Source organism: Procambarus clarkii, chromosome 50, assembly GCF_040958095.1.
Source record: "Procambarus clarkii isolate CNS0578487 chromosome 50, FALCON_Pclarkii_2.0, whole genome shotgun sequence".
NCBI lineage: Eukaryota > Metazoa > Arthropoda > Malacostraca > Decapoda > Cambaridae > Procambarus > Procambarus clarkii.
Window position 1 is genome coordinate 10806462 of NC_091199.1, and position 27815 is coordinate 10834276.

The 27815-nt window shown below is 40.1% G+C and overlaps 1 protein-coding gene across 26 annotated transcripts in view; it reads left to right on the forward strand.

Moving 5' to 3' along the window:
- The window catches only part of LOC123772677 (very low-density lipoprotein receptor), a 656118-nt gene that overhangs the window by 542793 nt on the left and 85510 nt on the right, over positions 1-27815 (forward strand). For 5 of the 26 annotated variants that reach the window (XM_069303519.1, XM_069303518.1, XM_069303517.1 and 2 more), the window contains 11 exons: positions 795-914; positions 9302-9430; positions 9970-10098; positions 16349-16494; positions 16925-17008; positions 17100-17183; positions 23115-23361; positions 23999-24241; positions 24792-24988; positions 26669-26772; positions 27555-27684. In XM_069303519.1, the coding sequence (XP_069159620.1) occupies positions 795-914; positions 9302-9430; positions 9970-10098; positions 16349-16494; positions 16925-17008; positions 17100-17183; positions 23115-23361; positions 23999-24241; positions 24792-24988; positions 26669-26772; positions 27555-27684 (1613 nt within the window). The remainder of the gene's footprint in view (positions 1-794; positions 915-9301; positions 9431-9969; positions 10099-16348; positions 16495-16924; positions 17009-17099; positions 17184-23114; positions 23362-23998; positions 24242-24791; positions 24989-26668; positions 26773-27554; positions 27685-27815) is intronic. The other 21 variants (XM_069303530.1, XM_069303522.1, XM_069303528.1 and 18 more) reach the window with 10 other exon arrangements.

Consider the following 27815-nt stretch of genomic DNA (forward strand, 5'->3'; position numbering starts at 1 on the left):
GGCTTGACTTGTGAGAGCTTGGTCCACCAGGCTGTTGCTTGGAGCGGCCCGCAGGCCCACATACCCACCACAGCCCGGTTCGTTCGGCACTTTTTTTTTTTAGAGAATAATCTAGTTTTCTCTTGAAGATGTCCACCGTTGTTGCGGCAATATTTCTGATGCTCGCTGGGAGGACGTTGAACAACCGATTGATTGATTGATTGATTGATGAAGATTAAGCCACCCAAAAGGTGGCACGGGCATGAATAGCCCGTAAGTGGTGGCCCTTTTGAGCCATTACCAGTATCAAGAGCTGATACTGGAGATCTGTGGAGGTGCGACTGCACCCTGCGTGACGGGAGATGTCTCCCGTGTGTGAATAGAACTGTTGAACAACCGCTGACCTCTGATGTTTATACAGTGTTCTCTGATTGTGCCTATGGCACCTCAGCTCTTCACTGGTTCTATTCTGCATTTTCTTCCATATCGTTCACTCCAGTACGTAGCCTGGTGGCCTCCAGGTGGTACGTAGCCTGGTGGCCTCCAGGTGGTACGGTAGCCTCCAGTATACAACTCATTTAAATAGCAAAATATTATTTTATATAATTTATCTTTAAAAAAAAAAGGTACAATAGGTTGTCGCTATAGATTTTAGTGAGTAACCGCTAAATTCTTTCAAGAGTCACAGACGAACAGCCAATTTATACCCGAAAACCACTGAGCGTAATTAGTGTCTGCGTGTAACATACAATTACTGTACATGTCAACTAGCAAGTGGAACACGTAATGATATTATTATCCTTATTTCCTTACAGAGAAGAAGTGCAAGGAGACAGAGTTCCGTTGTGGCGACGGCAAGTGCATCCCTCACCGCTGGCAGTGTGACTCTGAGCCAGACTGTGAGGACGGCTCCGACGAGGACCCCAAACACTGCGGTCAGTACACTTTCAAATTTTAAAAAATTCAAATTTTTTTGAATTTTGAATTTTGCTGCGCTGCCTCCATTGTGTTGTGTGTTGGTTTGGTGGTTACACCGTGTTGGTGGTGGTTACACTGTGTTGTTTGTTGTTGGTGGTTACACTGTGTTGTTTGGTGGTGTTGGTGGTGGTTACACTGTGTTGTTTGGTGGTGTTGGTGGTGGTTACACTGTGTTGTTTGGTGTTGTTGGTTACACTGTGTTGTTTGTTGTTGTTGTTGGTGGTTACACTGTGTTGTTTGTTGTTGTTGTTGGTGGTTACACTGTGTTGTTTGGTGTTGTTGTTGGTGGCTACACTGTGTTGTTTGGTGGTGTTGTTGGTGGTTACACTGTGTTGTTTGGTGGTGTTGTTGGTGGTTACACTGTGTTGTTTGTTGTTGGTGGTTACACTGTGTTGTTTGTTGTTGGTGGTTACACTGTGTTGTTTGGTGGTGTTGGTGGTGGTTACACTGTGTTGTTTGGTGGTGTTGGTTACACTGTGTTGTTTGTTGTTGGTGGTTACACTGTGTTGTTTGGTGGTGGTGGTTACACTGTGTTGTTTGTTGTTGGTGGTTACACCGTGTTGTTTGTTGTTGGTGGTTACACTGTGTTGTTTGTTGTTGGTGGTTACACCGTGTTGTTTGGTGGTGTTGGTGGCTACACTGTGTTGTTTGGTGGTGTTGGTGGTGGTTACACTGTGTTGTTTGTTGTTGGTGGTTACACTGTGTTGTTTGTTGTTGGTGGTTACACTGTGTTGTTTGTTGTTGGTGGTTACACCGTGTTGTTTGGTGGTGTTGGTGGTTACACCGTGTTGTTTGGTGGTGTTGGTGGTTACACTGTGTTGTTTGGTGGTGTTGGTGGTTACACCGTGTTGTTTGGTGGTGTTGGTGGTTACACTGTGTTGTTTGGTGGTGTTGGAGGTGGTTACACTGTGTTGTTTGGTGGTGTTGGTGGTGGTTACACTGTGTTGTTTGTTGTTGTTGGTGGTGGTTACACTGTGTTGTTTGGTGGTGTTGGAGGTGGTTACACTGTGTTGTTTGGTGGTGTTGGTGGTGGTTACACTGTGTTGTTTGGAGGTGTTGGTGGTGGTTACACTGTGTTGTTTGGTGGTGTTGTTGTTGGTGGTTACACTGTGTTGTTTGGTGGTGTTGTTGGTGGTTACACTGTGTTGTTTGGTGGTGTTGGAGGTGGTTACACTGTGTTGTTTGGTGGTGTTGGTGGTTACACTGTGTTGTTTGTTGTTGTTGGTGGTGGTTACACTGTGTTGTTTGGTGGTGTTGGTGGTGGTTACACTGTGTTGTTTGGAGGTGTTGGTGGTGGTTACACTGTGTTGTTTGGTGGTGTTGTTGTTGGTGGTTACACTGTGTTGTTTGGTGGTGTTGTTGGTGGTTACACTGTGTTGTTTGGTGGTGTTGGTGGCTACACTGTGTTGTTTGGTGGTGGTGTTGTTGTTGGTGGTTACACTGTGTTGTTTGGTGGTGTTGGAGGTGGTTACACTGTGTTGTTTGGTGGTGTTGGTGGTGGTTACACTGTTGTTTGGTGGTGTTGGTGGTGGTTACACTGTTGTTTGGTGGTGGTGGTGGTGGTTACACTGTGTTGTTTGGTGTTGTTGGTGGTTACACTGTTGTTTGGTGGTGTTGTTGGTGGTTACACTGTGTTGTTTGGTGGTGTTGGTGGTTACACTGTGTTGTTTGGTGGTGTTGGTGGTTACACTGTGTTGTTTGGTGGTGTTGTTGGTGGTTACACTGTTGTTTGGTGGTGTTGGTGGTGGTTACACTGTGTTGTTTGGTGTTGTTGGAGGTGGTGGTTACACTGTTGTTTGGTGGTGTTGGTGGTGGTTACACTGTTGTTTGGTGGTGTTGGTGGTGGTTACACTGTTGTTTGGTGGTGTTGGTGGTGGTTACACTGTGTTGTTTGGTGGTGTTGGAGGTGGTTACACTGTGTTTGGTGGTGTTGGTGGTGGTTACACTGGGTTGTTTGGTGGTGTTGGTGGTGGTTACACTGTGTTGTTTGGTGGTGTTGGTGGTGGTTACACTGTGTTGTTTGGTGGTGTTGGAGGTGGTTACACTGTGTTGTTTGGTGGTGTTGGTGGTGGTTACACTGTGTTGTTTGGTGGTGTTGGAGGTGGTTACACTGTGTTTGGTGTTGGAGGTGGCTACACTGTTGTTTGGTGGTGTTGTTGGTGGTTACACTGTGTTGTTTGGTGGTGTTGGAGGTGGCTACACTGTGTTGTTTGGTGGTGTTGGAGGTGGTTACACTGTGTTGTTTGGTGGTGTTGGAGGTGGTTACACTGTGTTGTTTGGTGGTGGTGTTGGTGGTGGTTACACTGTGTTGTTTGGTGGTGTTGGTGGTGGTTACACTGTGTTGTTTGGTGGTGTTGGAGGTGGTTACACTGTGTTGTTTGGTGGTGGTGTTGGAGGTGGTTACACTGTGTTGTTTGGTGGTGTTGTTGTTGGTGGTTACACTGTGTTGTTTGGTGTTGTTGGTGGTGGTTACACTGTGTTGTTTGGTGTTGGTGGTGGTGGCTACACTGTGTTGTTTGGTGGTGTTGGAGGTGGCTACACTGTTGTTTGGTGGTGTTGTTGGTGGTTACACTGTGTTGTTTGGTGGTGTTGGAGGTGGCTACACTGTGTTGTTTGGTGGTGTTGGAGGTGGCTACACTGTGTTGTTTGGTGGTGTTGGTGGTGGCTACACTGTTGTTTGGTGGTGTTGTTGGCTGTTCAGAATGATGAACATGTTCATCATTTAACTGTACAGTGTTGACAAGAATCATTCAGGTGTATTACATGCCTGTTCGAGGCCTGAAGCCATATATACGTTGGGGTTTTCATTTGTCCAACTTTTGTGGCTGACACGTGTGTGGTGTGGGAGTGTCGTAGGCAGGTCAGGGGTCGCCTGCATTGCCCCGGTTTAAGAGGGATTGGCTCCTTTTTTTGACTTCCAATGAATCCAATTAAGTCTATAATGATTATTTGGTTTTATAGAGAGTTTTTCAATGTTTTTTTTTGGCTGTTAACACACACAATGTAATCCCAGAGTTGTTACAATGTTATATCAGAGTAACAATTGTAAAAATGTTATGTTGTCTTTGCATGTTGACAGAGAAAGTAGAGAGAGAGCGAAAGTGGGAGAGGGGGAGAGAGAGTGAATCACGCGACCCAGACAGACACAGACACACACACACACACACACACACACACACACACACACACACACACACACACACACACACACACACACACACACACACACACACATACAGAACTTTGTATACCACATATGTAAAACCAATCCTGGAGCATGGAGCCCGTATCTAGTCAAGCACAAGACGAAACAGGTAAAAGTCCAGATGTATGCCACTAGGCTAGTCCCAGAACTAAGAACTAGTCCGAAGAACTTCATTGTCCCCTAGGTACCCCATCTAGTATGATACATGTAAATTAGTGCTTAGCTATTTCAGCTTGGATCTATCACCATATGCAAGTATTCAGTTTGACCAATACCTCCACCGGTAGACCATTGAACAACGACGAATGGCCAAATGAACATCACCTTATAACGTGTAAATGGATGTTCAGCCCCCACACAAAATATTAGTGGGGGCGGGGACACGTGCCACTCAACTGTTGAATGATACCTGGTTGGTTGATACCTGGTTGATGGGGTTCTGGGAGTTCTTCTACTCCCCAAGCCCGGCCCGAGGCCAGGCTCGACTTGTGAGAGTTTGGTCCACTAGGCTGTTGCTTGGAGCGGCCCGCAGGCCCACATACCCACCACAGCCCGGCCCGAGGCCAGGCTTGACTTGTGAGAGTTTGGTCCACCAGGCTGTTGCTTGGAGCGGCCCGCAGGCCCACATACCCACCACAGCCCGGTTGGTCCGGCACTCCTTGGAGGAATAAATCTAGTTTCCTCTTGAAAATGTCCACGGTTGTTCCGGCAATGGTGAATGGTGGTGTGATCCGTTCATCTCACAATGAACAGGACGACCATGGGTAGTGTTTTTCACCCCCCCTACCCTGCTACTGTGGCTCTTTTGGCCTCGTAAGATGCAGCAGGAGGACATCTTCAAGAGAAAACTAGATAGCTTTCTGTAAGAAGTGTCGGACCAACCGGGCTGTGGGGTATGTTTGTCGTGCAGGCCGCTCCAAGCAACAGCCTGTTGGACCAAGCTCTCACAAGTCAAGCCTGGCCTCGGGTAGGCTGGGATACCCCACCTCTTTTCTGCAGCACCATGCCACACTCTAGAAAATACTCAAAGCGACTCCCTGGTGCCCGACAGACACAGATAGACACTGCCAGCCAGCCACACACAGCCAGCCAGCCACTGCCAGCCACAGCCAGCCAGCCAGCCAGCCACACACAGCCAGCCAGCCAGCCACACACAGCCAGCCAGCCACACACAGCCAGCCAGCCACACACAGCCAGCCAGCCACACACAGCCAGCCAGCCAGCCAGCCAGCCAGCCAGCCAGCCACACACAGCCAGCCAGCCAGCCAGCCACACACAGCCACACACAGCCAGCCAGCCACACACAGCCAGCCAGCCAGCCAGCCAGCCACACACAGCCAGCCAGCCCCACACAGCCAGCCAGCCAGCCAGCCAGCCACACACAGCCAGCCAGCCAGCCAGGCAGCCAGCCAGCCAGCCAGCCAGCCAGCCACACACAGCCAGCCACACACAGCCAGCCAGCCAGCCACACACAGCCAGCCAGCCAGCCACACACAGCCAGCCAGCCAGCCACACACAGCCAGCCAGCCAGCCAGCCAGCCACACACAGCCAGCCAGCCAGCTAGCCAGCCACACACAGCCAGCCAGCCACACACAGCCAGCCAGCCAACCACACACAGCCAACCAACCAGCCAGCCACACACAGCCAGCCAGCCAGCCAGACACTGCCAGCCAGCCAGACACTGCCAGCCAGACACTGCCAGCCAGCCAGACACTGCCAGCCAGCCAGCCACTGCCAGCCAGCCAGACACTGCCAGCCAGAAGCCAGCCAGCCAGCCAGACACTGCCAGCCAGACACTGCCAGCCAGACACTGCCAGCCAGCCAGACACTGCCAGCCAGAAGCCAGCCAGACACTGCCAGCCAGAAGCCAGCCAGACACTGCCAGCCAGAAGCCAGCCAGACACTGCCAGCCAGAAGCCAGCCAGACACTGCCAGCCAGAAGCCAGCCAGACACTGCCAGCCAGAAGCCAGCCAGACACTGCCAGCCAGAAGCCAGCCAGACACTGCCAGCCAGAAGCCAGCCAGACACTGCCAGCCAGAAGCCAGCCAGCCAGCCAATACACTGCCAGCCAAGGAACAAGTCGCATAGCATCCCCTGATGACAAACGACCACAAAATGGATAAATGTTACCTGTACCTATACTGTACCTATTAGTACAGTACAATATATACTGTACCTATTAGTACAGTAAAATATATACTTTATCTATTAAGTCTCATATCATGCAAAGGCAAAATGCTTGAAAGGATCATCTTAAACCTTCTGTCACTTAAAATAAGTAGGCTAAGAGAAAGAGGTCAACGACAATTTTAGTGGAGGGAGCACCGCCATTTGTATAGTTAATTATTCAACAAAGGACAAAGCTAAGTACTCAGCTGTTATTGACATGAAAGGACTCTTTGATAAGGCACAAGGGATTGTGATCCTAGATCAGCTTGCATGGCTAAGGTGTCAGGGGGGAGACTTTCACAGTAAGGAGAAGCGTGTCCTTACTCTCAGTAGTAATAAGCATCCTGTAGTCTTGGGAGACTATGGAGTTGCACAAAGCCTGGGTAGGTTGATATGGAGGAGAAGCTGTTAACCATGCAGCAGGTCCCCCCCTCCTCTCCACGTTGCTGAAATTGGCCAATGGAAACGCAAACGCCAATACGCTTGGTTCCAGCGCAGTCGCAGGAGCTGCCAGAACGAGGTTGAAGTCAACAACAAACTTACTCACAAGAAACCTCTCACATGGTCTGTTTCGACAGATCAGTTTAAAGTACGAGGAATATGGCCGTTAGAAACCCCCCCCCCCCCAAAGAGGAATGGAGTGTTTTATATCGTTAAACATCCTCGTATCACAAGGATAGAAAACAAAGACCTGCTTGATGAACTTGGATTCCTAATTCATGGATTAATAAACAAATATTTTAATTATTTTTTAATCACAGAGAAACTAGTACCTTTGTACCATGACAAGCGATGGTTTAAAAATATATATATATATATATATATATATATATATATATATATATATATATATATATATATATATATATATATATATATATATATATAATTTATAATAATAATAATTCTCTCTCTCTCTCTCTCTCTCGCTCGCGCGCGCGCGCGCACACACACACACAGACACACACACACACACAGACACACACACACACACACACACACACACACACACACACACACACACACACACACACACACACACACACACACACATAAAGAATATTGTGCAAGGAGCCTATGCTATGCTTTCTAACTTCAGAATTGCATTTAAATACATGGATGGCGATATACTAAAGAAATTGTTCATGACTTTTGTTAGGCCAAAGCTAGAATATGCAGCTGTTGTGTGGTGCCCATATCTTAAGAAGCACATCAACAAACTGGAAAAGGTGCACAGACATGCTACTAAGTGGCTCCCAGAACTGAAGGGCAAGAGCTACGAGGAGAGGTTAGAAGCATTAAATATGCCAAAACTAGAAGACAGAAGAAAAAGAGGTGATATGATCACTACATACAAAATAGTAACAGGAATTGATAAAATCGACAGGGAAGACTTCCTGAGACCTGGAATTTCAAGAACAAGAGGTCATAGATTTAAACTAGCTAAACACAGATGCCGAAGAAATATAAGAAAATTCACCTTCGCAAATAGAGTGGTAGACGGTTGGAACAAGTTAAGTGAGAAGGTGGTGGAGGCCAAGACCGTCAGTAGTTTCAAAGCGTTATATGACAAAGAGTGCTGGGAAGACGGGACACCACGAGCGTAGCTCTCATCCTGTAACTACACTTAGGTAATTACACACACACACACACACACACACACACACACACACACAGTGTATACTTGTTTTTGCAGTAGACAAGTAGAAGATACATAATATTATAGACAACTAACTGCTCTGTATCATTAAAGTAATTACAAAACTACAGTATTTTGCTATTTTGAAATATGGTTGCATAACTAGAGCATTGCAACTGCGCACTGTGCAAATTCAATAATGGTGCAGCACGCACCACAGATACTGCTGCTCTCAGTAAAAATATAAAACTGCGACTAAACTTGGTTTTTATGTCCTGTTTTGTAGATTTGCAGAATGTAATTGCAATGTTTAGAGGCAAACTTTCAAGAGTAATGCAGTACAACAATGATTAAACATTTTCCAATCTAACTTGGTGACTTTATATACACTGAATTGACATGTGTGATGTGTAGAAATTGCTTGCACTTACAGACCAAATACACTGTTGACAAAGCATTGTTTAACAAGTGTAGATTCAACATAAACATTTGAGGTGAGAATGTATAATATGTATAATATGTGAGAAATTATGGTGTGGATGAAAGTATATGAGTGAGAGTTGATAATTACATTTGGTTTCAGCACAAGGCCTTAATTCTGCTGTGTTCATCATTCCTCTCACGTGAGAACACAATTGGGGGAAATTGAACAACAGGTGTTGGAGATTAACTTGAAAAAGTCAATTTTGATATCCACAATGAGCCTTGGTGTGGGGTGAAAAATCAAATGCTTATGATCCGTATCTAAATTGACAATAGTAAGAGTTCTGTGATTTGTTGTAATTTGCAGGTTTCTTGGTATTACACTAAGGTAATATCAAGTTTAAATAACCCCCCGTGGCATTAGAAACCACTTACGGAGAGGCTAAATATCAAGAGGAATGTAGATAATTACCTGTATATGGTTTCCAACGGCTTGAATGCATTACTGTAATGCCAATTATTTTTTGGCATTGTGTCTTATAACAAGTGTCAACTAGCTCGTTTAAAAAAATGCATTATTTAATTATACATTTTTATTAATTTATTTTCCTATTTTGCTTTTAAATTTTGTGTTTTGAACCTAAGGTGTTTTTTTCTTAATTTTACTTAAAATGTTCTTTAATTCTTAATGAAAATATTTGTTTGTAATTTTAATTTTCAATAATTTAATGGAAAGAGATGCCATCCTTCCCAGAGGAAATTTCATAATGGTTGTAAAATACTTAGGCCAGGAGTTTTCATACCATATACAGTATAGCTAGAGTTGAAGCAAGGCATAGGCTGTCTTTAGTGCCCTCAAAACTGTCTTCACCTCCTTGACGTTGCTTCTGTACCACACACATGCAGTGGTAAAGTCGTGCGAAGATGAGGAGACCCACATGTGGCAGTGTGGGACGGGGAGGTGCGTCCCCCTCTCTTGGCACTGTGATGAGGAGCCCGACTGTGAGGATGGATCAGATGAGGTCAACTGCCCTAGTAAGTCACCGTAGCCTAAGCCTGCTGGTGGCCGCTCTCTGTGTAGGGTGTAAGAAGGGTGGGGTGTGCGCGCTTGGTGGGTTTGTCTCTTATTTTGACCTGTCCTGTTAAGAGCAATTTTGAGTCTTCAGTACAAAGGTGGTTTTTGTTTATATGGCATTAGAGCTGTGGGTTTGCATGAATGCTCAGAATTGCTTCTTGGTATATTAGGGCCTCAGTAATTGGGAACTTTGGCAGCCAGCACCTTATCTATGAAATGTTTTATGTTTGCTTTGAGCTGTACATTGGCAGTTTGAAAAGTCATATTGACTGGTTTGGGCTGATGTAGTTAATAAAGGTGCCGCCTGCTTAATCCTAGTTGGGTGAGGAACTGATAGTTTCCAAAGCTACTTCACACGAGGCCATGAACTGAATCTGAGAGGATACCAAGTTAGGTTCTCAACAAATGCAGTAGGTTCATCCTCCTGTGAATATGCTTCCACTTGCTTTCCACTGCTAACTCTATACTAACAGATGCATGAACCTTGTTCTACTTGCAGATGGTATAGAATGCAAAGCAGACGAATTCACTTGTCACAATAGTGGCAACAAATCGAATTGCATCCCGCTAAACTGGGTTTGTGATGGAGCTTCCGACTGTGATGATCAATCCGACGAAGTTTCTTGTAGTAAGAGACTACATTCTATTGTTTTCTATTAAGCTGCTAAACATTGATATTCTTAAAAAACAAAAAAAAAAAACTGCTTTTCGAATGAAGAAATGAAGTTCTATTCAGTAGCTTAAACTAGTCTTTGGAATTTTTTTAAAAGCAGAAGTCTGGGCCATAACTTTTCATTACAGAGTATATAGTACAGTAATATTAGTAATAGTAGACAGCAGATGTTTCACACGATAGAATTTACATAAAAAAAGAAGGAAAGTCTGTTAAGCATTCGAGCGATAAAAGTAAGTTTTCTCAGCATAACTTTGCAGCCAAGCTCTGTGATGAAGGCCAAAAATATATACTTTTTTAATCACTAGCAACCAGTTGTTGTTCTAGCTTTATCACTATTTTCAACCGCTGTTCCGCAACCTCGATTGAGATTTAACAGTTCAGTAAACTGAAGGATAATATAAATAACATTGCAGATGGCTGCAACTGTGATTAACCATTGCCATTAACTTCAGATACTTCTAGTCAACAGTTTTTAAGCTTGTGTAACATTTTTTGTTTGTTTCATATGCATGTGTATGTTATAATCTGTTAAGACAATTTTGGTGATATCTGTTTACTAATCAGTTACTGTTAGGATTCATTTTTTTTTTTATTATTTTTAAGAATATTTTAATACAGTTGATAAGCAAAATTTCCATTCTGTTTTGACTTATAGTTTATACAGTACATAATTACATATCCTGCCATGATCCGAGACAAAAATTCTCATTTGAAGCTTTGTATGTTTTGGTGCTACAAAGCTTTAAATATCATCAAAGATATGCTAGTTTTATTTTCAGTTGCATGTATGCATAAAATGCTGGTTTAGTAGGAATGTGACATATTAAAAGTATAAGCAGTAGAAATGGACAATCTTTAGCTTATGTGGTGTTTACAGGATAATTAGAATACAGAATGATAATGCCACAAGAAGATATGAAATGGATAAAGATGGCAAACCAAAAGATTGAGGTGAATGTACTGGTCTAGTCTGGTCTTAGTGAATGAATGTATGATAAAGGGGTGAAGAGAGTATATTAAAAGGAATTTCATAGTAAGAGGGTAACAGGGGGTGTGAAGATACGGTGAGTGAGTGTGAGAAACTGCACAAATTTAGTAACAACAACCTTGAATGAGAAATTGTAAAGAACAGGTCAAGGTGGAAGCTATTTATTAATGAGTGATTGACATGCATGTACTTAACTCATGATAAACACTTTACACACCTAACCCTATGGAACATTTGAGATTGAATTGACAAAGTGTGACACTGAGGGACACAAACAATGAGGAACTGAGACAGCTGTATAAATATATTTAGAGATGTAGACTCGTAGAGCTTGATACAGCTAGTTAGATAGTACAGTAATGTGTTTAAGATGTGTTTCAGGAATGCATTGTTGGCTAAGGATATGGCACTAGAAACAGGAAGGTGTGAATAGTTGAGCAAGTTGGGTTGAATCTAGATTTTGCAACTGTAGACATACAGTAGGTGATGTAGAATTGCGTTACTGTAGGAGAAATGTTAACCTTACCCACAAACACAGGCGATGAGTCACAATAACGTGGCTGAAGTACTGTATGTTGACCAGACCACACACTAGAAGTTGAAGGGACGACGACGTTTCGGTCCGTCCTGGACCATTCTCAAGTCGATTGTGACTTGAGAACGGTCCAGGACGGACCGAAACGTCGTCGTCCCTTCAACTTCTAGTGTGTGGTCTGGTCAACTTACCCACAAAAAAAATATATACATTGGCAATAAGAATATTAGTACAGTACTACTGTATGTAGTTAATGTTGTACTATACTCTAATAATCATGGTTTGAATGTAGGAAAACTAAGTGTTTAAAGAAATGATTATGGCGATACAAGCCTGAAAGTCGTGTGTGTGTGTGTGTGTGTGTGTGTGTATATATGGGAAATATGGAAGTAAGGGTGAGGAGAGTGAGCGAGCGAGGGAGGGAGGGAGCGAGCGTGCATATGTGCACGTGTGAGTGTGTGGAATCTGAATTGAACTTATATAAGAGAAGGCTCGTGAATTTATCCCAGTTATTTTTTGTTATATTTTATTAACATTTTATTAATTTAATATATATATTCGTATATTTTATTATGCTTTACTATTTATTTCTAGATAAACTCATGACACCACAGCAGCTGTGATAAATGTGTAATGCATTACTTTACAATACAATGTCTCCTTCCTACAATGAAAAAAATAAATGTACCGCTATATATGTATTGTATGTGCATGTATAATATGCTGGCAAAATGAGTACAGTTTTGCCAGCATATTATGCACCTTCTGTGAGGCTGTTGTTAAGGGAGTATACTTTCCTGTCACATCCTACATAATGTTTGAAAAAGTGCCGCAATCCATTTTGATCAAAGTTTCCCAATTGGGATACTCTGGCGAGAGGCAGATATTTCAATTTCTACAGAACAACCACAAAAAAAAAGTTTTATTAGTACTTTACACACGTTTACAGTACTGTAACAGTAAATTTTGTGTTCATACAATATAAATTGGACATATTGAGGTGGTTATATAATGGGTAGAGTAATTAATATTATATGAAGCCACTGGTTATGCACAACATTTCGGGCCTAACTTTAATAACTTACTCAAGGATTTATTGTTATAGCACTTAATACTATACGAGAAGTAAGCTAATACACAGAGAAATCACAATAACATGATAAATCAAACAACAAATCCACAAGGGCCTTGATGAGTATTCGAAGCCATGTGCTGGATGTTCCCAGACGCGCTCTAGTCAGCTGTAGTCTAATCAGGTCCGTTGACTAGAGCACATCAGGTAAGCTAATGTTAAAGAATTGTTGAAGAAATTGCTAGCGAGAAGATCCGAATTACAGTATTCCATTTCATATACATCCCGCTTTTCTGGACAAGTATTTCAAGCTCCCCTTTATGCTTGGATAATTCATTATTGGATAATTCTTCATTATGAGACTGAAAACAAGGTATTGATTGAAATACAAGAAATCCAATGTGGCATAGAGTATATAGTGATATAAATATACCGTATATAGTCTGCTGATCATTTCTCTTACCGCTTGTCGGTGAACACTGACCTACGAGTAGTAATGGTAAAACTTTTATCTTTACTTTTTACTTGAGAAAACTTTGTCTCAACTTTATCCAGAAACTTACATTAATTTACCATGAGTGCCACATTCTCAAGTGACAGTAATTGGGACAAAGTCAGTGGCTTGTCAAAATTCCCTGTATTATGCTATCCAAGTCTTATTTAGTGTTTTTTTGTACTGTACTTGTTTTGAATGCAGTATAGTAAAAAATTAATATACTGTACTGTACAGCATTTATAAATTTGCTTTATTCGCGAAAGCACATTGTGTGAGAACAGAGATTTTTAAGTTTGACACCACCCACTCGTCAATCACCATTCAGTGATAAAATATATAGTGATACATTTTAGCTAATTTTTCTAATTAAACTTTCCCTGATAGCTTTAGTAAGATGCTCTTCAGTCAGATAGCAATAATAATGACATAATTGTCACATAAAACATCACCCACATAGCCAGATGATGCTTAAGAACTGATGCTGTAGATTTAGCATAGAGGCTGTCTTGGTTGCTTTCCACAGCTATATACAAAGATATATGGTAACGTGGGAAATAATAATGATATTGGTGCCCTACAAAAAGATCTACATGAACTCCACAAATGGTCAGAAGACTGGTAAATGCTTTTTAATATTGACAAATGCTAGACCTTGCTTGTGGGGCATAGCAACCCACTCCACCACTACTAAATAAATAACATTACATTACAGCAGATTGATGAAGAAAAAGACCTTGGAGTCAAAATCCACCACTCGCTGAAAGTCGCACAACAGGTAGCACCACAAGTCAAAAAAAAATAACCAAACCCTTGGAATAGTCAAGCATACCTTTGACATTAGGGAAAGGAAGGTGGTGATTCAATTGTATAAATCTCTGGTGCAGCCCCATTTGGATTACTGTATCCAAACATGCAGACCCAACTTCAGAAGGACATAGCTGCTCTGGAGAAAGTGCAACACCGGGCAACAAAAATCATTCCAGAGCTAAGTCATCTCTCGTATCCGGAACAGTTGAGGGCCACAGGGCTGACAACACTACAGACCAGGCATAACACGGCAGATCTCATTTAAAGTTTTAAAATGATGAACAATTTTGTGGATGTTGATCTGGAAAATTTCTTCAAAAGGTTTAATATGACACAAACAAGGGAGCAATAGATTCAAACTCGACAAGCCACAATACAGGAATGAGAACAGGAGATGCATTTTCACCCACAGGGTTATAAACCCATGGAACCGCATTCCCGCCTAAGCCATAAATGCCAAGACTTTTTGAATTTCAAAATAAAACTGGGAAAGATTATCAAGGCAAATGGGAGATATTTGACAAGCCGCCGGCTTCCTGTCCTCATCGAGGCCAAGAAGCCGCCGCCACCTTCTCCTCATCGAGGCCGCTAGTGATAGTGGCCCTTGGGTAAATCAGGTAAACAAGGATACCTTTAGAATTGATGATATAAGTTTAGTATAGAGGCAGTCTCGGTTGCTTCCCCAGCTATGTAAACAAGATCCACCGTACCTTACATCGTGACACTGTGACTTGAGTATGAGGGGTCTGTATACCATTATAGTTCATTTTGACCAGACCACACACAAGAAGGTGAAGGGACGACGACGTTTTGGTCCATCCTGGACCATTCTCAATCGACTTGAGAATGGTCCAGGACGGACCGAAACGTCATCGTCCCTTCACCTTCTAGTGTGTGGTCTGGTCAACATACTTTAGTCACGTTATTGTGACTCATCGCCACCATTATAGTTCATTATACCTGTAGATTGACTCATTTTGAAAGAGTTTACCTTCCGAAAGCTAATAAATTACAAGCTTTATTGGCCTATAATCATATGACAAGACCTTGAAAGATTGTTTTAAATTTTATTTTGTTCTTATTATGCTTAGTTATTATGTATTTTTCATTATTTATATGTTTAGTTTTACATTTTAGCATAGTTCAAATTACTTTCCATTTTTAAGCTTTTTACTTGGCCTTAAGTTTTGTACTTAAGTGTATTTACTGTACTGTATTTGTATTCTGAATTTATATGAAAAGTAAAAATTTTAATTATTCAAAGTACAGTACTGTACAGTAATATTACAGCATATAAGAACTCCAATAATCAGAAACGAGCAGTTATTAAGAAAAAATATGCTGCGAGTGTATGAAAAGTGCATTTTGAGAAGACTGCCTTGATTGCACTCCTCCTAAGGCACAGGTTTTCACCCGAGTGAGAGAGTAGGGAGGAGACAGGTTTTCATCCGAGTGAGGGGAAAGGGGGAGGGGCACAGGTATTCACCCGAGTGAGGTGGCGAGGGGTACCGGTTTTCATCTGATAAAGGCGGCGAGGCCTCGCATGAGTGAGGAATATAAATTGAACCTAGTAGCGAGTGTAGGCGTTCCCTTTCTTACTCCCTCACTTATTGTGCTGAAACTGGCAAAAGCTTTAATCAAATTGTTCATACCATAGGACTGTATGTAGCATTGCAAGACTGCCAAGCATTACCTTTCTGGCCAGGTGTTACTTTACTTATGAGGTACATTTTAAATCATGTTTAACCTTAATATCAATAAAACACTATGTAACAATTTTATCCCCCCTGGGTAGTGTTATTTTTTATGCCTCCAAAGTATAGAAACTTTGCATTGATCTTTGCCTTAAACTGCTCAGGGAAGACGGTTTGGAGGTACCTGAAGACTGCCGACTCTTTTATCTAGAATTGTGACGCATTGATTTATAAGTCGGCAGCCTTCAGGTACCTTCAAGATGTCTTCCCTAAGCTGTCTTAGGCAAAGGTCAAGAAATGTTTGAAGGGAAGTTATAGCCGTTTTCTATACTTTGGAGCCATAAGCAATCAGAAAATTACATTATTAAGGGACAAAAATGATTTTACATTGTGATGATAATATAAGCTTGGCTGTCAGTAGATAGTGTAATCATAATGTGTTCATCGATATGTCCTAGATTAAGTTCAAAATTCTGTCTTTTGTACTCTACGTAATTTTTTTTTTTTTTTTTTTTTTTTTTTAGTAAATTATAATATTCTCTAGTGACAGACTTCAACATTTACACTCTGAGTTTAATGTTGTTTGAATAATGACTAACTGTATTTGCAGATGCTACCTGCACTTCGGAACAGTTCACGTGTGCATCTGGAATGTGCATTTCAAAACGATGGCATTGTGACGGAGACAATGACTGTGGAGGAGATGACCACTCGGACGAAACAAATTGTCCGAATAGTACCTGTACATATTCACAGGTTGGTTGTTGAACATTCAATAGTAGTTCAACTTGTATGCTGGATCTTCAAACACTTTGGTTCTATACCTTACTCAAGATATGCAGTACAGCACTGTACATTTGCAACACTTCATTGTACATTTGTAACACCTCATTGTTTGGGATAGCATTTTGCACATAAATACAATTTCTTATAATTTTTGTTTTTCTATCATTTAATGAGTAGTTTATCATGAGGATCATTTAATGGTAGTTTCTTAATGTAAAACTTTATACCTCATAGTGCCTTCAAATATTGTAATTCTATTTCCTAATCATAATTCAAAATTATATTGTTCAGACAAGGGAAAGGGTAAGGACTGTCATTTGACTTGTTAGTCTGTTAATTCTAACCAGATTGATGATGATCTCTCTTACATAAACCTGTGCATGACCTGTAATCCCTGCAGGTGGCTTGTGCAGACGAGTCATGCATAGATCGCAGCCTGATTTGCAATGGCAAAGACGACTGCATCGGTGGATCGGACGAACATGTAAGGAAACATTGCTAACTGAACTGCAGTGACTAACTCCCTTTCGTATGTGACATGTCAACATTTGTTTTTCCCTTGTTTTGTTACTTAGATGCAGTGCGGAGATGGGGAATGTATAGAGAAATCTTGGAGATGTGATGGGGAAGACGATTGTCTCAACGGGACAGATGAACATGTAAGAAATGCTGAGGTTTCATAAGTAAAGGAAGGTGGAGGGCCTTATATTGCTCCTTGATTCACTGATTGATCTTCTTGGAAAAGTCTGTATCTTGATGTACTGTACTACATTGTCAGCCTTTTCACCCAAGACCTGGTTAAATAAATTGTGGTTCGTTTTCCCTGACTAGACTAGCTACGTAATCTGTTGTTTAATGATTAAATTATTGAATACAATAAACTGAATTGTACTCAAAACATTATAATTTAGATTTTTATTATTTAGATTCCCAGGTAACCAAAATGTGGTTACTGAGAATCTGAATAATCTGAATAATTTCACCTGGTAATTAGAATTTAGGAAGTTCAACCAGGTTAAGGACAGCTATGGCACTGGCACACCGCTATCCTGTCACAGATCTTATTGCTCACAGTGGGATGCCATAGGCAAAACTTTTCCTCCCTGCTTCATAGTGTAGATGATACAAATTTTCCTGACTTTTGTATGTTAGATAAGTTATATCAGGAGGTGCATGTAGAATCTTCATCCCCTAAGTTGCTCTGCCTCTTCACGCACATTTATCATAAAGGTTGATGCCTCAATAGTCAATATTGGTTGGGATTATTTTTTACTTAAGTGCAGTGTAGCATTGGGCATTAATGCACAACGTTCTTACGTAGTAGTAAGCTTTCTAGTCTGTATTTAGTTTTCAATGTCATAACCCATGTTTATAATACAATTGCTATCTACAGTAGAGATCCCTTGTATTATTGTTTGCGGCAACACATATTTGTAATGATAGTGTTATAAACAATAATCTAATATGGCATCGTCATCATCAGTTGGACTCGAGTAGAAAATAAAACTAAATTTTCTCATGAAGCAATAACTACCCTCATTACTGCTCCTATGGATCTTCTCATTGTTGCAGTCACATTAGTGTGATTACTCTCTGTGAACTAATGGTATGTTAATTTGACTGTAATTATAGCCGTTGATGGGTCATGGACGGGGTGAAAGTTGAGAAGGGGTGCACACTCCTATAACGTTTGGGAATCATTAGTCTACAGCACTGGCATATCCAACAAGTTGAATTGCTTTTCCTAGACAAGCATACAAATACAAAAAACGATTCTTCGCGGCGGGGGATCGTATTCCAGGGACCATAGGATTAAGGACTTGCCCGAAACGCTACGCGTACTAGTGGCTGTACAAGAATGTAACAACTCTTGTATATATCTCAAAAAAAAAAAAAAAAATACCAAGCATTGACGAAATAAAGTGACAATAATAAATAAATTTAATAAATACATTACAGTGTATTATTATTATTATTACCCCCTTTTTCTCATGAAGTGGGGGAAAAAATAAATGTAATTGTTGATATAAAAGATAAGAAATCAGTTTGGTAAAGAATTAAAACGCAACGAAGTCATGTTTGATGATGCTTGCATATTCTGTAGTGGAATAAAGAAAAACACATGAAATAATTTGGAGAAATGTAAAATTGGGTAAAAATAGTTGGCAGTAAAGAAGTGGAATCAGAGTCATCACATATTAGATGCTGCTACAGCAATTAATTCAGTTTTATTAAGGGTGGCTTATGCAGAGTATGTTAAAGAAGAGCTTGCTGATAGATAAATTAGATCTAGCTGAACTTAAGGTGCTCAGGGAGTTATATTGTATCACTTGCATATTTGGGGCCTGTGAAAGTGATATTTCCACTTGTACTCTCTCTGTGAGGTCTCCACTTGCACTCTATTTCTGTGCAGTCTCCACTTGCACTCTTTCCTTGTGGTCTCCACTTGTGGTCTCTTTCCTTGTGGTCTCCACTTGCACTCTTTCCTTGTGGTCTCCACTTGCACTCTTTCCTTGTGGTCTCCACTTGCACTCTTTCCTTGTGGTCTCCACTTGCACTCTTTCCTTGTGGTCTCCACTTGCACTCTTTCCTTGTGGTCTCCACTTGCACTCTTTCCTTGTGGTCTCCACTTGTGGTCTCCACTTGTGGTCTCTTTCCTTGTGGTCTGTACATGCACTGTCACCATGTGGGTAATAGTAGGCACTGCTGTGGCTATTACTACTTCATGTAACTCTTTGACTGCACCTCTTACTTTCTTGTTACTTGTATCCCGATCTTATGACGCACCAGACACTTTACTTTTCTGGCTCTCACTATTATCAACTATACTTTTCTGGCTCTCACTATTATCAACTATACTTTTCTGGCTCTCACTATTATCAACTATACTTTTCTGGCTCTCACTATTATCAACTATACTTTTCTGGCTCTCACTATTATCAACTATACTTTTCTGGCTCTCACTATTATCAACTATACTCGTACAATTTTGTTTTTGTTTTTTGTATTAAATGGCCTAAGCACACATGACATTCATCATTCTTTGTCTTTTTTTAGCTCTGGAGTAACCAAAGCAGGTGGCAAAGATAGAAGAATGTGTACCGTTCTATTTATATAAATATACTCAGTAAGAAAGTTAATAGCATTATTTTATACTGGGTTTATTGTCTTAACAGAAGAATTCCATGTCTACTGAAACATGAATTTGTGAACTGCTAAATAGTCCTGGACCGACCAAAACGTTGTTGTTTCTTCGTTTTCTGATATTGGATATCAACTGGAAGTATTAGGCTTTCTCACTAGTAACAATTGGGTAATATTTTAGCATTATCTCATGTGCTGACATTTTTCATGAGTACATTTTTTGTACTCAATTGCACCCAGAGTATTTACCTTGTCATACATCATATTTTTATTACCTTTTTGTACCTGTAAACGTTCTGTGCATTTTTCCTGATGTTCTTTCGTTTAGATATGAAAGGAAGTTGTATGAAAATAAGACACTGTGTTTGAACTATTGTATTAAGGCAGATAGCCAATGATAAATTCTACATAATTTTTATTCCCAGTCTCTCATCTCTTGATATGTATGTGTGTGTATGTGTGCGCGCGTGTACTGTACTTGCATTCAGCCAGTCATTTTATTTCTGAGGAGGAGGACTACATTGTCAATATTCTATAGCTGCCTCCTGAATGTCGTCATTAGTATGGATCTTCTTGAGTATATCTTGAGATGATTTCGGGGCTTTAGTGTCCCCGCGGCCCGGTCCTCGACCAGGCCTCCACCCCCAGGAAGCAGCCCGTGACAGCTGACTAACACCCAGGTACCTATTTACTGCTAGGTAACAGGGGCATTCAGGGTGAAAGAAACTTTGCCCATTTGTTTCTGCCTCGTGCGGGAATCGAACCTGCGCCACAGAATTACGAGTCCTGCACGCTACCCACCAGGCTACGAGGCACCTGCATTCGACATGCACTTTTTTCATAGGTTGAATTTCACAGGTCATGAGGTCAAAGTTGTAGGGAGGGAGAGTGCTCGAAACTCTTAGACCTTTATTTATTTCTGGTATGTTCACCTAACTGTACCTATAGAGAGATTTAGGTTTTGGACCGTGCTGCATAGTTATTGTACCTTGTGCATTTATAACTCCTTAGTTTCTAGTTGTCTTGTCATACTTGTTTTTAAATTGTGACTCTAGGAGGCTTCACCACCTCTGGACCTCCTGCCCATTACAATTGTTTACCTCGGCATTGCATTTCAGTATTTTACATTTGTCAAATTTGCATTTCAGATTTCTACTTGTTAATTTCCTTAACATTTGTGCTACTGTATATGCAAGTGAGCATTGTTCTAGAACCCCCTATCTTTATTTATCTTAGGGATTTTATCTTAATGTATTAAGTTCCTCAGGGGAATGGAATACTTTTTCATAAACAGGATAGCATTTGGGAAGGGAACTTTGTACTAAATCTAGTTTTATTCTTCCAAAACATTCTACATAATCTTTCTTGCTGGTAGAGTGACCTTGAACTTTTATGGAATGAATGGTGGTGTGCATCCCCTAAATCTCTGGGTTATTACATCTTCCATCAACCAGTGAGGAGCTCGGCAGATGTGCACTGTGCTGGAATCAGTCAAGATAATTGTCGAGGATACTAGAAGCAGAATTGAAACTTGTGTTCAGGATGGAGGCAGCTCCGTAATATGGAATGAGATGATTTATCCCATATTACGAACTGTTTCCATGATGGTTTCAAGAGTGATAACACAAATGGTTTATCTTGCATATGGCTCATATTGATAATATTTTTGCCCCCTTGTTGGACCATTATTACCATCTTGTCACTGTATCTCAAGAATCAGTTCTCATCCCTATTTCTTATGTAGTATATGAACAATTTTACTGTTTCCAGCACTTCATTGACCAAAGAATGATTACTGTGTTTGGTTCATCATGAATGTACTGTACTACATGAATCTTTCAGTTCTGCTGCTTTTATTTGGGTGGTGGTAGCAATACGCTGATAAACAGGACAGTGTTGCTGAACCTGCTTATGTTGTTGGATATGACAAGGTCACACACTGGGTGTAGATGTATGACAAGGCCACACACTGGGTGTAGATGTATGACAAGGCCAATCTCAATCTTTATGTACCCAGTCCGAACATCTTTATCATTGTGATCATTGCTGTCTTCTTATGTGCTATCAATCTGCTGTATGGTGTCTATTAATCTTGTTTAAATTACCAATCAAGCTGTCAATGTAATCAATCAAAGCTTTAATATACCAATGTGCTTTAATATACTTACTAATCTCTCTCATCTCATTTTTTTCTTTCAATGTATCTGTTATTAATTCTGCTAGAATTTACCTACTTAAAATTATCTGTTAGATTAAGGACCTGCCCGAAACGCTGTGCGTACTAGTGGCTTTACAAGATTGTAAATACTATGCTATGTATTCTCATAAACCCAATGTACCTTCTTGTATATAAATAAATAAATAAATAAAGGCCACACTGTGGGTGTAGAGCTATGATGGGGCCCTTCACACTGGATGTAGATATTAAACTATGCTAATTAAAGAGGTACAAGATTGCTAGAGAAAACAAATGATTGTGAGTTCCAATCCTGGGCAAGATAGAATTGCTTGGGTGCATTTCTTATCACCTAATGTTCCTATTCACCTAGTAAAAAGGTACCCAGGAGTTGGTTTGTTGTGGGGTTATATCCTGGGAATGGTTGGTAGTTCAACCTTGGGGTGACCTCAATATAAGCCTAATACAGTATGTATATACACACTGGCTGCCTGTACCCTAACACAATGAATTATTATGAAGGAGTGGGTCTGGTGGGTAGATTATAAAGAGGGAATTAATGAGGCAGTTCCTGTGGCGAAGTGGTAAGACACTCGCCTGGCGTTTCGCGAGCGCTTTGGCCTGGGTTCGTATCCTGGCCGGGGAGGATTCACTGGATGCCAATCCTTAACTGTAGCCTCTGTTCACCCAACAGTAAAATGGGTACCTGGTTGTTAAACGATTTGGCGGGGTCATATTCCAGGGAAAATTAGGATTGAGGACCTGCCCGAAATGCTGCATGTGCTAGTGGCTGTACAAGTATGTAAAAACTCTTGTATATACAAATACTGTAAATACAAAAATTTAATAAGATAAATGTGGTTGTTTTTTGGAGGAGTTGTGCTCATCAGTCTTGAGGTGTACATTGTGTGGCAATTTGATTGGCATTGTAAATATTTCTTCACATATCAGTTTTAAGTATGACACAAAGTGAGACATAAACAAGAAACATATAAGTAGTGTGTGTGTGTGTGTGTATATACATATATGTATATAAATGGTTACTAATATTGCAATGGATGAGTGTACAGTATTTATATAATTATATGTATGTAATGTATGTATGTATGTATATATGTATATATATATATATATATATATAATATACACATACATATAATACACACATATACATATATGAAATGGTAATATGGGTATATGGGTGCATCAATAAATTTTGTTTAGATATCTGGGACAATATTTCAAGTATATACCAAACATTCATTTTCAGGATTGTCCGAATACCACTTGCAGTGCTGATGAGTATCCGTGTGCAGGAGGGTTCCAGTGTATTCGCCGGGAGTGGTTATGTGATGGAGATACGGACTGTCCCGAAGGAGATGATGAACGGGATGAGACCTGTACCCATCAATGCCCAGATGATTCCTTCATGTGTGGGGACAAGTCGTGTATTGCTTCAAAATTAAAATGCAATGGATTCTCTGAATGCTCTGATGAGTCGGATGAAGTGAATTGTGGCAAGTTGAAGTCCTTCTTTTGTATATTTGTCTTCATCAATTTGATAGAAAAATGGATGTGGTTCCTGTTATTAAATGAATGAATCTTGATATTTGCTCTTAATTGAAGTGTTATACAGTGTACTGTAGTATAATTTAGTACAGTATGTAGCCTTAATATTAACATGCTTGTTAAATTTAAGCTCTTCAGCAATAAGGTTCCAATCTTAAAGATGTTTTTGAATGATCAAAGATTTTATGTCCTAATTATTTGCTTATAAATTCATTTGGCATCCAGTGGGAGAGAGCATACTTTGGGTCAGAAAATATGATGGAAAATAATAGGCTTTTCTTCAGTAGCGGTTTTCTGTGTACAGAGAGAGATTTATAGTGTCTGAGGAGATTCCAGTAAGGTATTCGATATATGGTTAAGTTGTGTGGGTCTTTATGAGATATTTATGGAATTTCCAATGTATTGTATTTTAATCTAGATAAAAGTTTTATAATATATAGATAATAAGATAAAAAGGTGAATTCCATTATAAAAGTAGCTAGGTGTTAATGCTACATTAGAGTTCCAGTGTACAGTATATGAAATCAAATAAATCTTGTGACGATTCCAAAGCATTCCATAGCTGAAAGAATGTTGTTTTTACAGCACCAGCTTGCAAAGAAGAATCTGAATTTAATTGTGGAAACCATTGCATTCCTATGGAGCTGGTTTGCAATGGTAACGATGATTGTGGGAACGCAGCCGATGAGCCTATAGATAACACGTGTGGCAGGAACGAGTGCGAAGATCGTAATGGTGGCTGTGCCCAAATTTGTGTCGACACTCGGGCTGGACACTACTGCAAGTGTAAAGCAGGTTTCATGCTCGTAAATGGAACGCAGTGCGAAGGTAAGTTGTAATTCTCTTGCATGTTTACTTGACCACAGTTGATGAGATGTTATGTCAAGTATCTTTCTTTTTTTCCTCATTGATCAGTATGTATGAAGGGGTGTCAGGGCTATTGTCAAGTGACAGCAACAGACGTTAAAAGAATTGAGTAGGATACATTTGGTATTCATGATATTTCTTGCTTTCAAGGATTGATCATAAGAGTTAGCAGACTCTAGTTAATGGTCGTAACCAGCTTGTTAGTGAAGCAAACATCATGATAGTTTTTCTGGCACAATTTGCGAGTGAGAATGTGTTTAAAAAGTTAAGTCTATTGAGGTGATGCAGTAACTTGTAAGTCTTTTAGTGGATGGGAATAATTTAGCATGCCATTAAGCGAAGGAAATAGAAGATCCAATTATATTTATTATTGCTGGTTTGAATATTTATGTTGTATTATATTTTACTGTCTTGAGTTTTTTGTATTTTTAGCATTTGCTAAAAATTATTATTGCAAAATTAATATTGAAGTTAATTTTGTTTATGTAAATCTAAATGTTTTCCATTTCAGATATTGATGAGTGCATGGAACCTGGTATTTGCTCTCAGGTCTGTGTCAACCTCAAAGGTGGCTTCAAGTGTGAATGTGTCGACGGTTACGCCCGTGACCCACACAACCATCATCGATGTAAAGCTATGGAGGGCCACGCGTCACTTCTGTTTGCACATTTCACCGATATTCGGAAAATATCCCTTGATCACCAGGAGGTATGCGAGTTATTTAATGATCTTTGCATTGTAAATTTGAATTAAACTATGTACTATTACATTGGTATTCACCATCAAGTTCTTCATAATCATTATAGTTATTTTATATACTGTATTATGCTTCTCCATTTTTGTGGAGTTGCAGAGGTTCTTGCCAAAATATGATATATCAAGAAAATAAATGAATAAGTATGTATTGACATGATTCAGAAAAAGCCAACAATTGTAACTAACAATGATAAATATTGTTTTGATGTAGTGTATTGCTTGGAAGGTTACTATAAGACATTTACATATTTTTGCATGAATATAGGAACTTTGATATAAGGTGTCTGCCTCACTTTAATGTAGCCATAACTGGGGTAAACATGAAATTAGTAGAAAGTTATGATTCACGGTGTTGTGTTCATTGTTTACTGAAGATTTTGAAGTGCTGAATATTAATTTAAACATAAGGTAGAGGTGTTTTTGGGGAATCTTAATCAGTTGAAGGAAGTTGTGTGCAATAAATATGCAAGGAGTCAATCCATTCCCCTATCCTCCTGTTATCCTGTTTAGATAGTAGTTTTTGTAACTCTGTGCACCATAGTACAAAGATTGCCATTCTAAGCAATTGGATAGTAGAACTTTGCAATATTCACTTTAGAGAGTCGGAAAAAATTAAGCTAAAAAAACATACTTAAATATTCCTAGGCCTAGTATAGCACACACATGTACTATATTAGGCCTCAGATATCATATATTAGGCCTAGTAAGGTTAGGTTAGTTTAGTTGCTCTTTGCCACATAAATAGAAAATAGTTTTCCAGTTTGTTCAACTCAATAGTGCCGATTTCTACTTTCTAATTTCGTCGTACGTCGGCGTATGTACTATGGTCTATGGTCCATATCGTTTATATAAGTACTACCAAAACAGGAGGCTGAGCTGAAGGAGTATGTCCTTCAGTGCATCAGTTCAGAACTTCACTTCAATACAAATCATCCATGTTAAAGGAATAGGGGAATGTCCTTCAGTCTGTAGGTGTAATTAATAAATTTTAGGCTTCCAAAACCCAGGTACAGTACATTGTATATGTACTGTACTGATTCCATCGTGGGTCCTGGTATTAGTCGGGTTCGTTCTCGACGCACAGTCGAGAATTCCGGGTTTGAATCCCTGGTGGGACAGAAATGGTTGGGCACGTTTCCTTTCACCTAATGTGTCTGTTCACTTAGCAGTGAGTAGGTACTCAGGAGTTAGTCTGCATGTTGTTTGGTTGCATCCTGGGCAGGGTCAGTAATTCGGCCTTGGAGGGGGGGGGGAAGAACTCAAAAGTCAAATGTGTATGAATGCACTCTGGCTTCTTGTCCCCCTGACACTTTGAATTAAATATTAAAATACTGTATATGAGAAGAGTGGAAAAATGATTATTGTCAAATAACTCAATTTATTGGTTAAAGAATTGATGTATAGTAAAAGTGAACAAGTCACTATCAAATAAGTGTAGGGATGAATGTATTCTTTAGATTTTGAGATGGGGAGCGAAACCAGTGTGTGATGACATGCAATACAGATTGCCCAGGAGATGAAGGATGGAGATTCATAATAATATAATAAAAACAATATATTGTACATGTATGAATTACAGTATAGTCTTACCATTACAATGTAACTTAAACACCAATTTCTGTTCATTACCAGATTACAGCAATTGTGAATGAGACACAAGGGGCTACAGCTTTAGATTTTGTATTTAAGACGGGAATGATCTTCTGGACAGATGTCCGGGAAAAATGTATTTACAAGTGAGTGCAAATGTTCTAATTCTACAGCATGTACTTATTATTAAATGTATCATACAATGCTTCCTCCTTTTTCCCTATTCAAGTATCGCTCCTTTTATTACCGTTCAAATAGCTCCACCTTGAGCTGCTTGAAGGGTAAGAAATTCTCCCCCCTCCCCAAGTAGCTCCCCCTTTTCTCCCCATTCAAATAGCAGCATTATGCAGTGTTCTGCTCTCAGTTCTACATGTCTGTATTACCCTTTTACAGAATATTTTCTCCAAAATTTGTCTGTACGTCTTCTCTCTTTTGTTGTTTTCCTGAATACATTTGCCCGTCTTTCCGCACCTGCATAATCAATATTACAGTGTGTTATAATTTAACGCAACCCACACATTTGAGAGGAAAATGACAATGATCCAATTCGAAATCCTTATCCTCATATCTAAGTGCTATATAGTTATAAATAAATAAATGTTTATTTAGGTAAGGTACATACATACAAGAGATTTTACAAAGATTGATGGATTTATAGATAGAGCTAGTACATACAATGCCTAAAGCCACTATTACGCAAAGCGTTTCGGGCATAAAATGGCTTTGTATGTGTATATCTAGATAATTACCTTTGGTCCCTTGTAGTTTGTTATCAAGTTGTGACACAACTTGGTGAGGGTTTGGGATGGAACAAAACATTTGTCATGTTTATTTCATATTTGTGGGTTGAGTTATCTGTTTCAGCTACATTATTGTGACTTGTTCTCTGTACATTATAAATCAAATCTATTTTTGTTTCCCTGTTCAGAGCCCCCATAGATGAAGGCAGCAAAAAGGTGGTAGTCATCTCTGATGACGTAACGACAGTCGATGGTCTGGCTGTCGATTGGCTGTACAATCATATCTACTGGACCAACACAGACACAGATACCATTGAGGTATGCAACTTGTTCACCTTCAGTACTGTAGTTACACGTTACTTTGTGATGAATGTTACGCTCCAAGTCTACTTTCATAGGCAAAGCATCTGCAATTGGATAGAATGATAATCCATTCCTGTATTAGATAA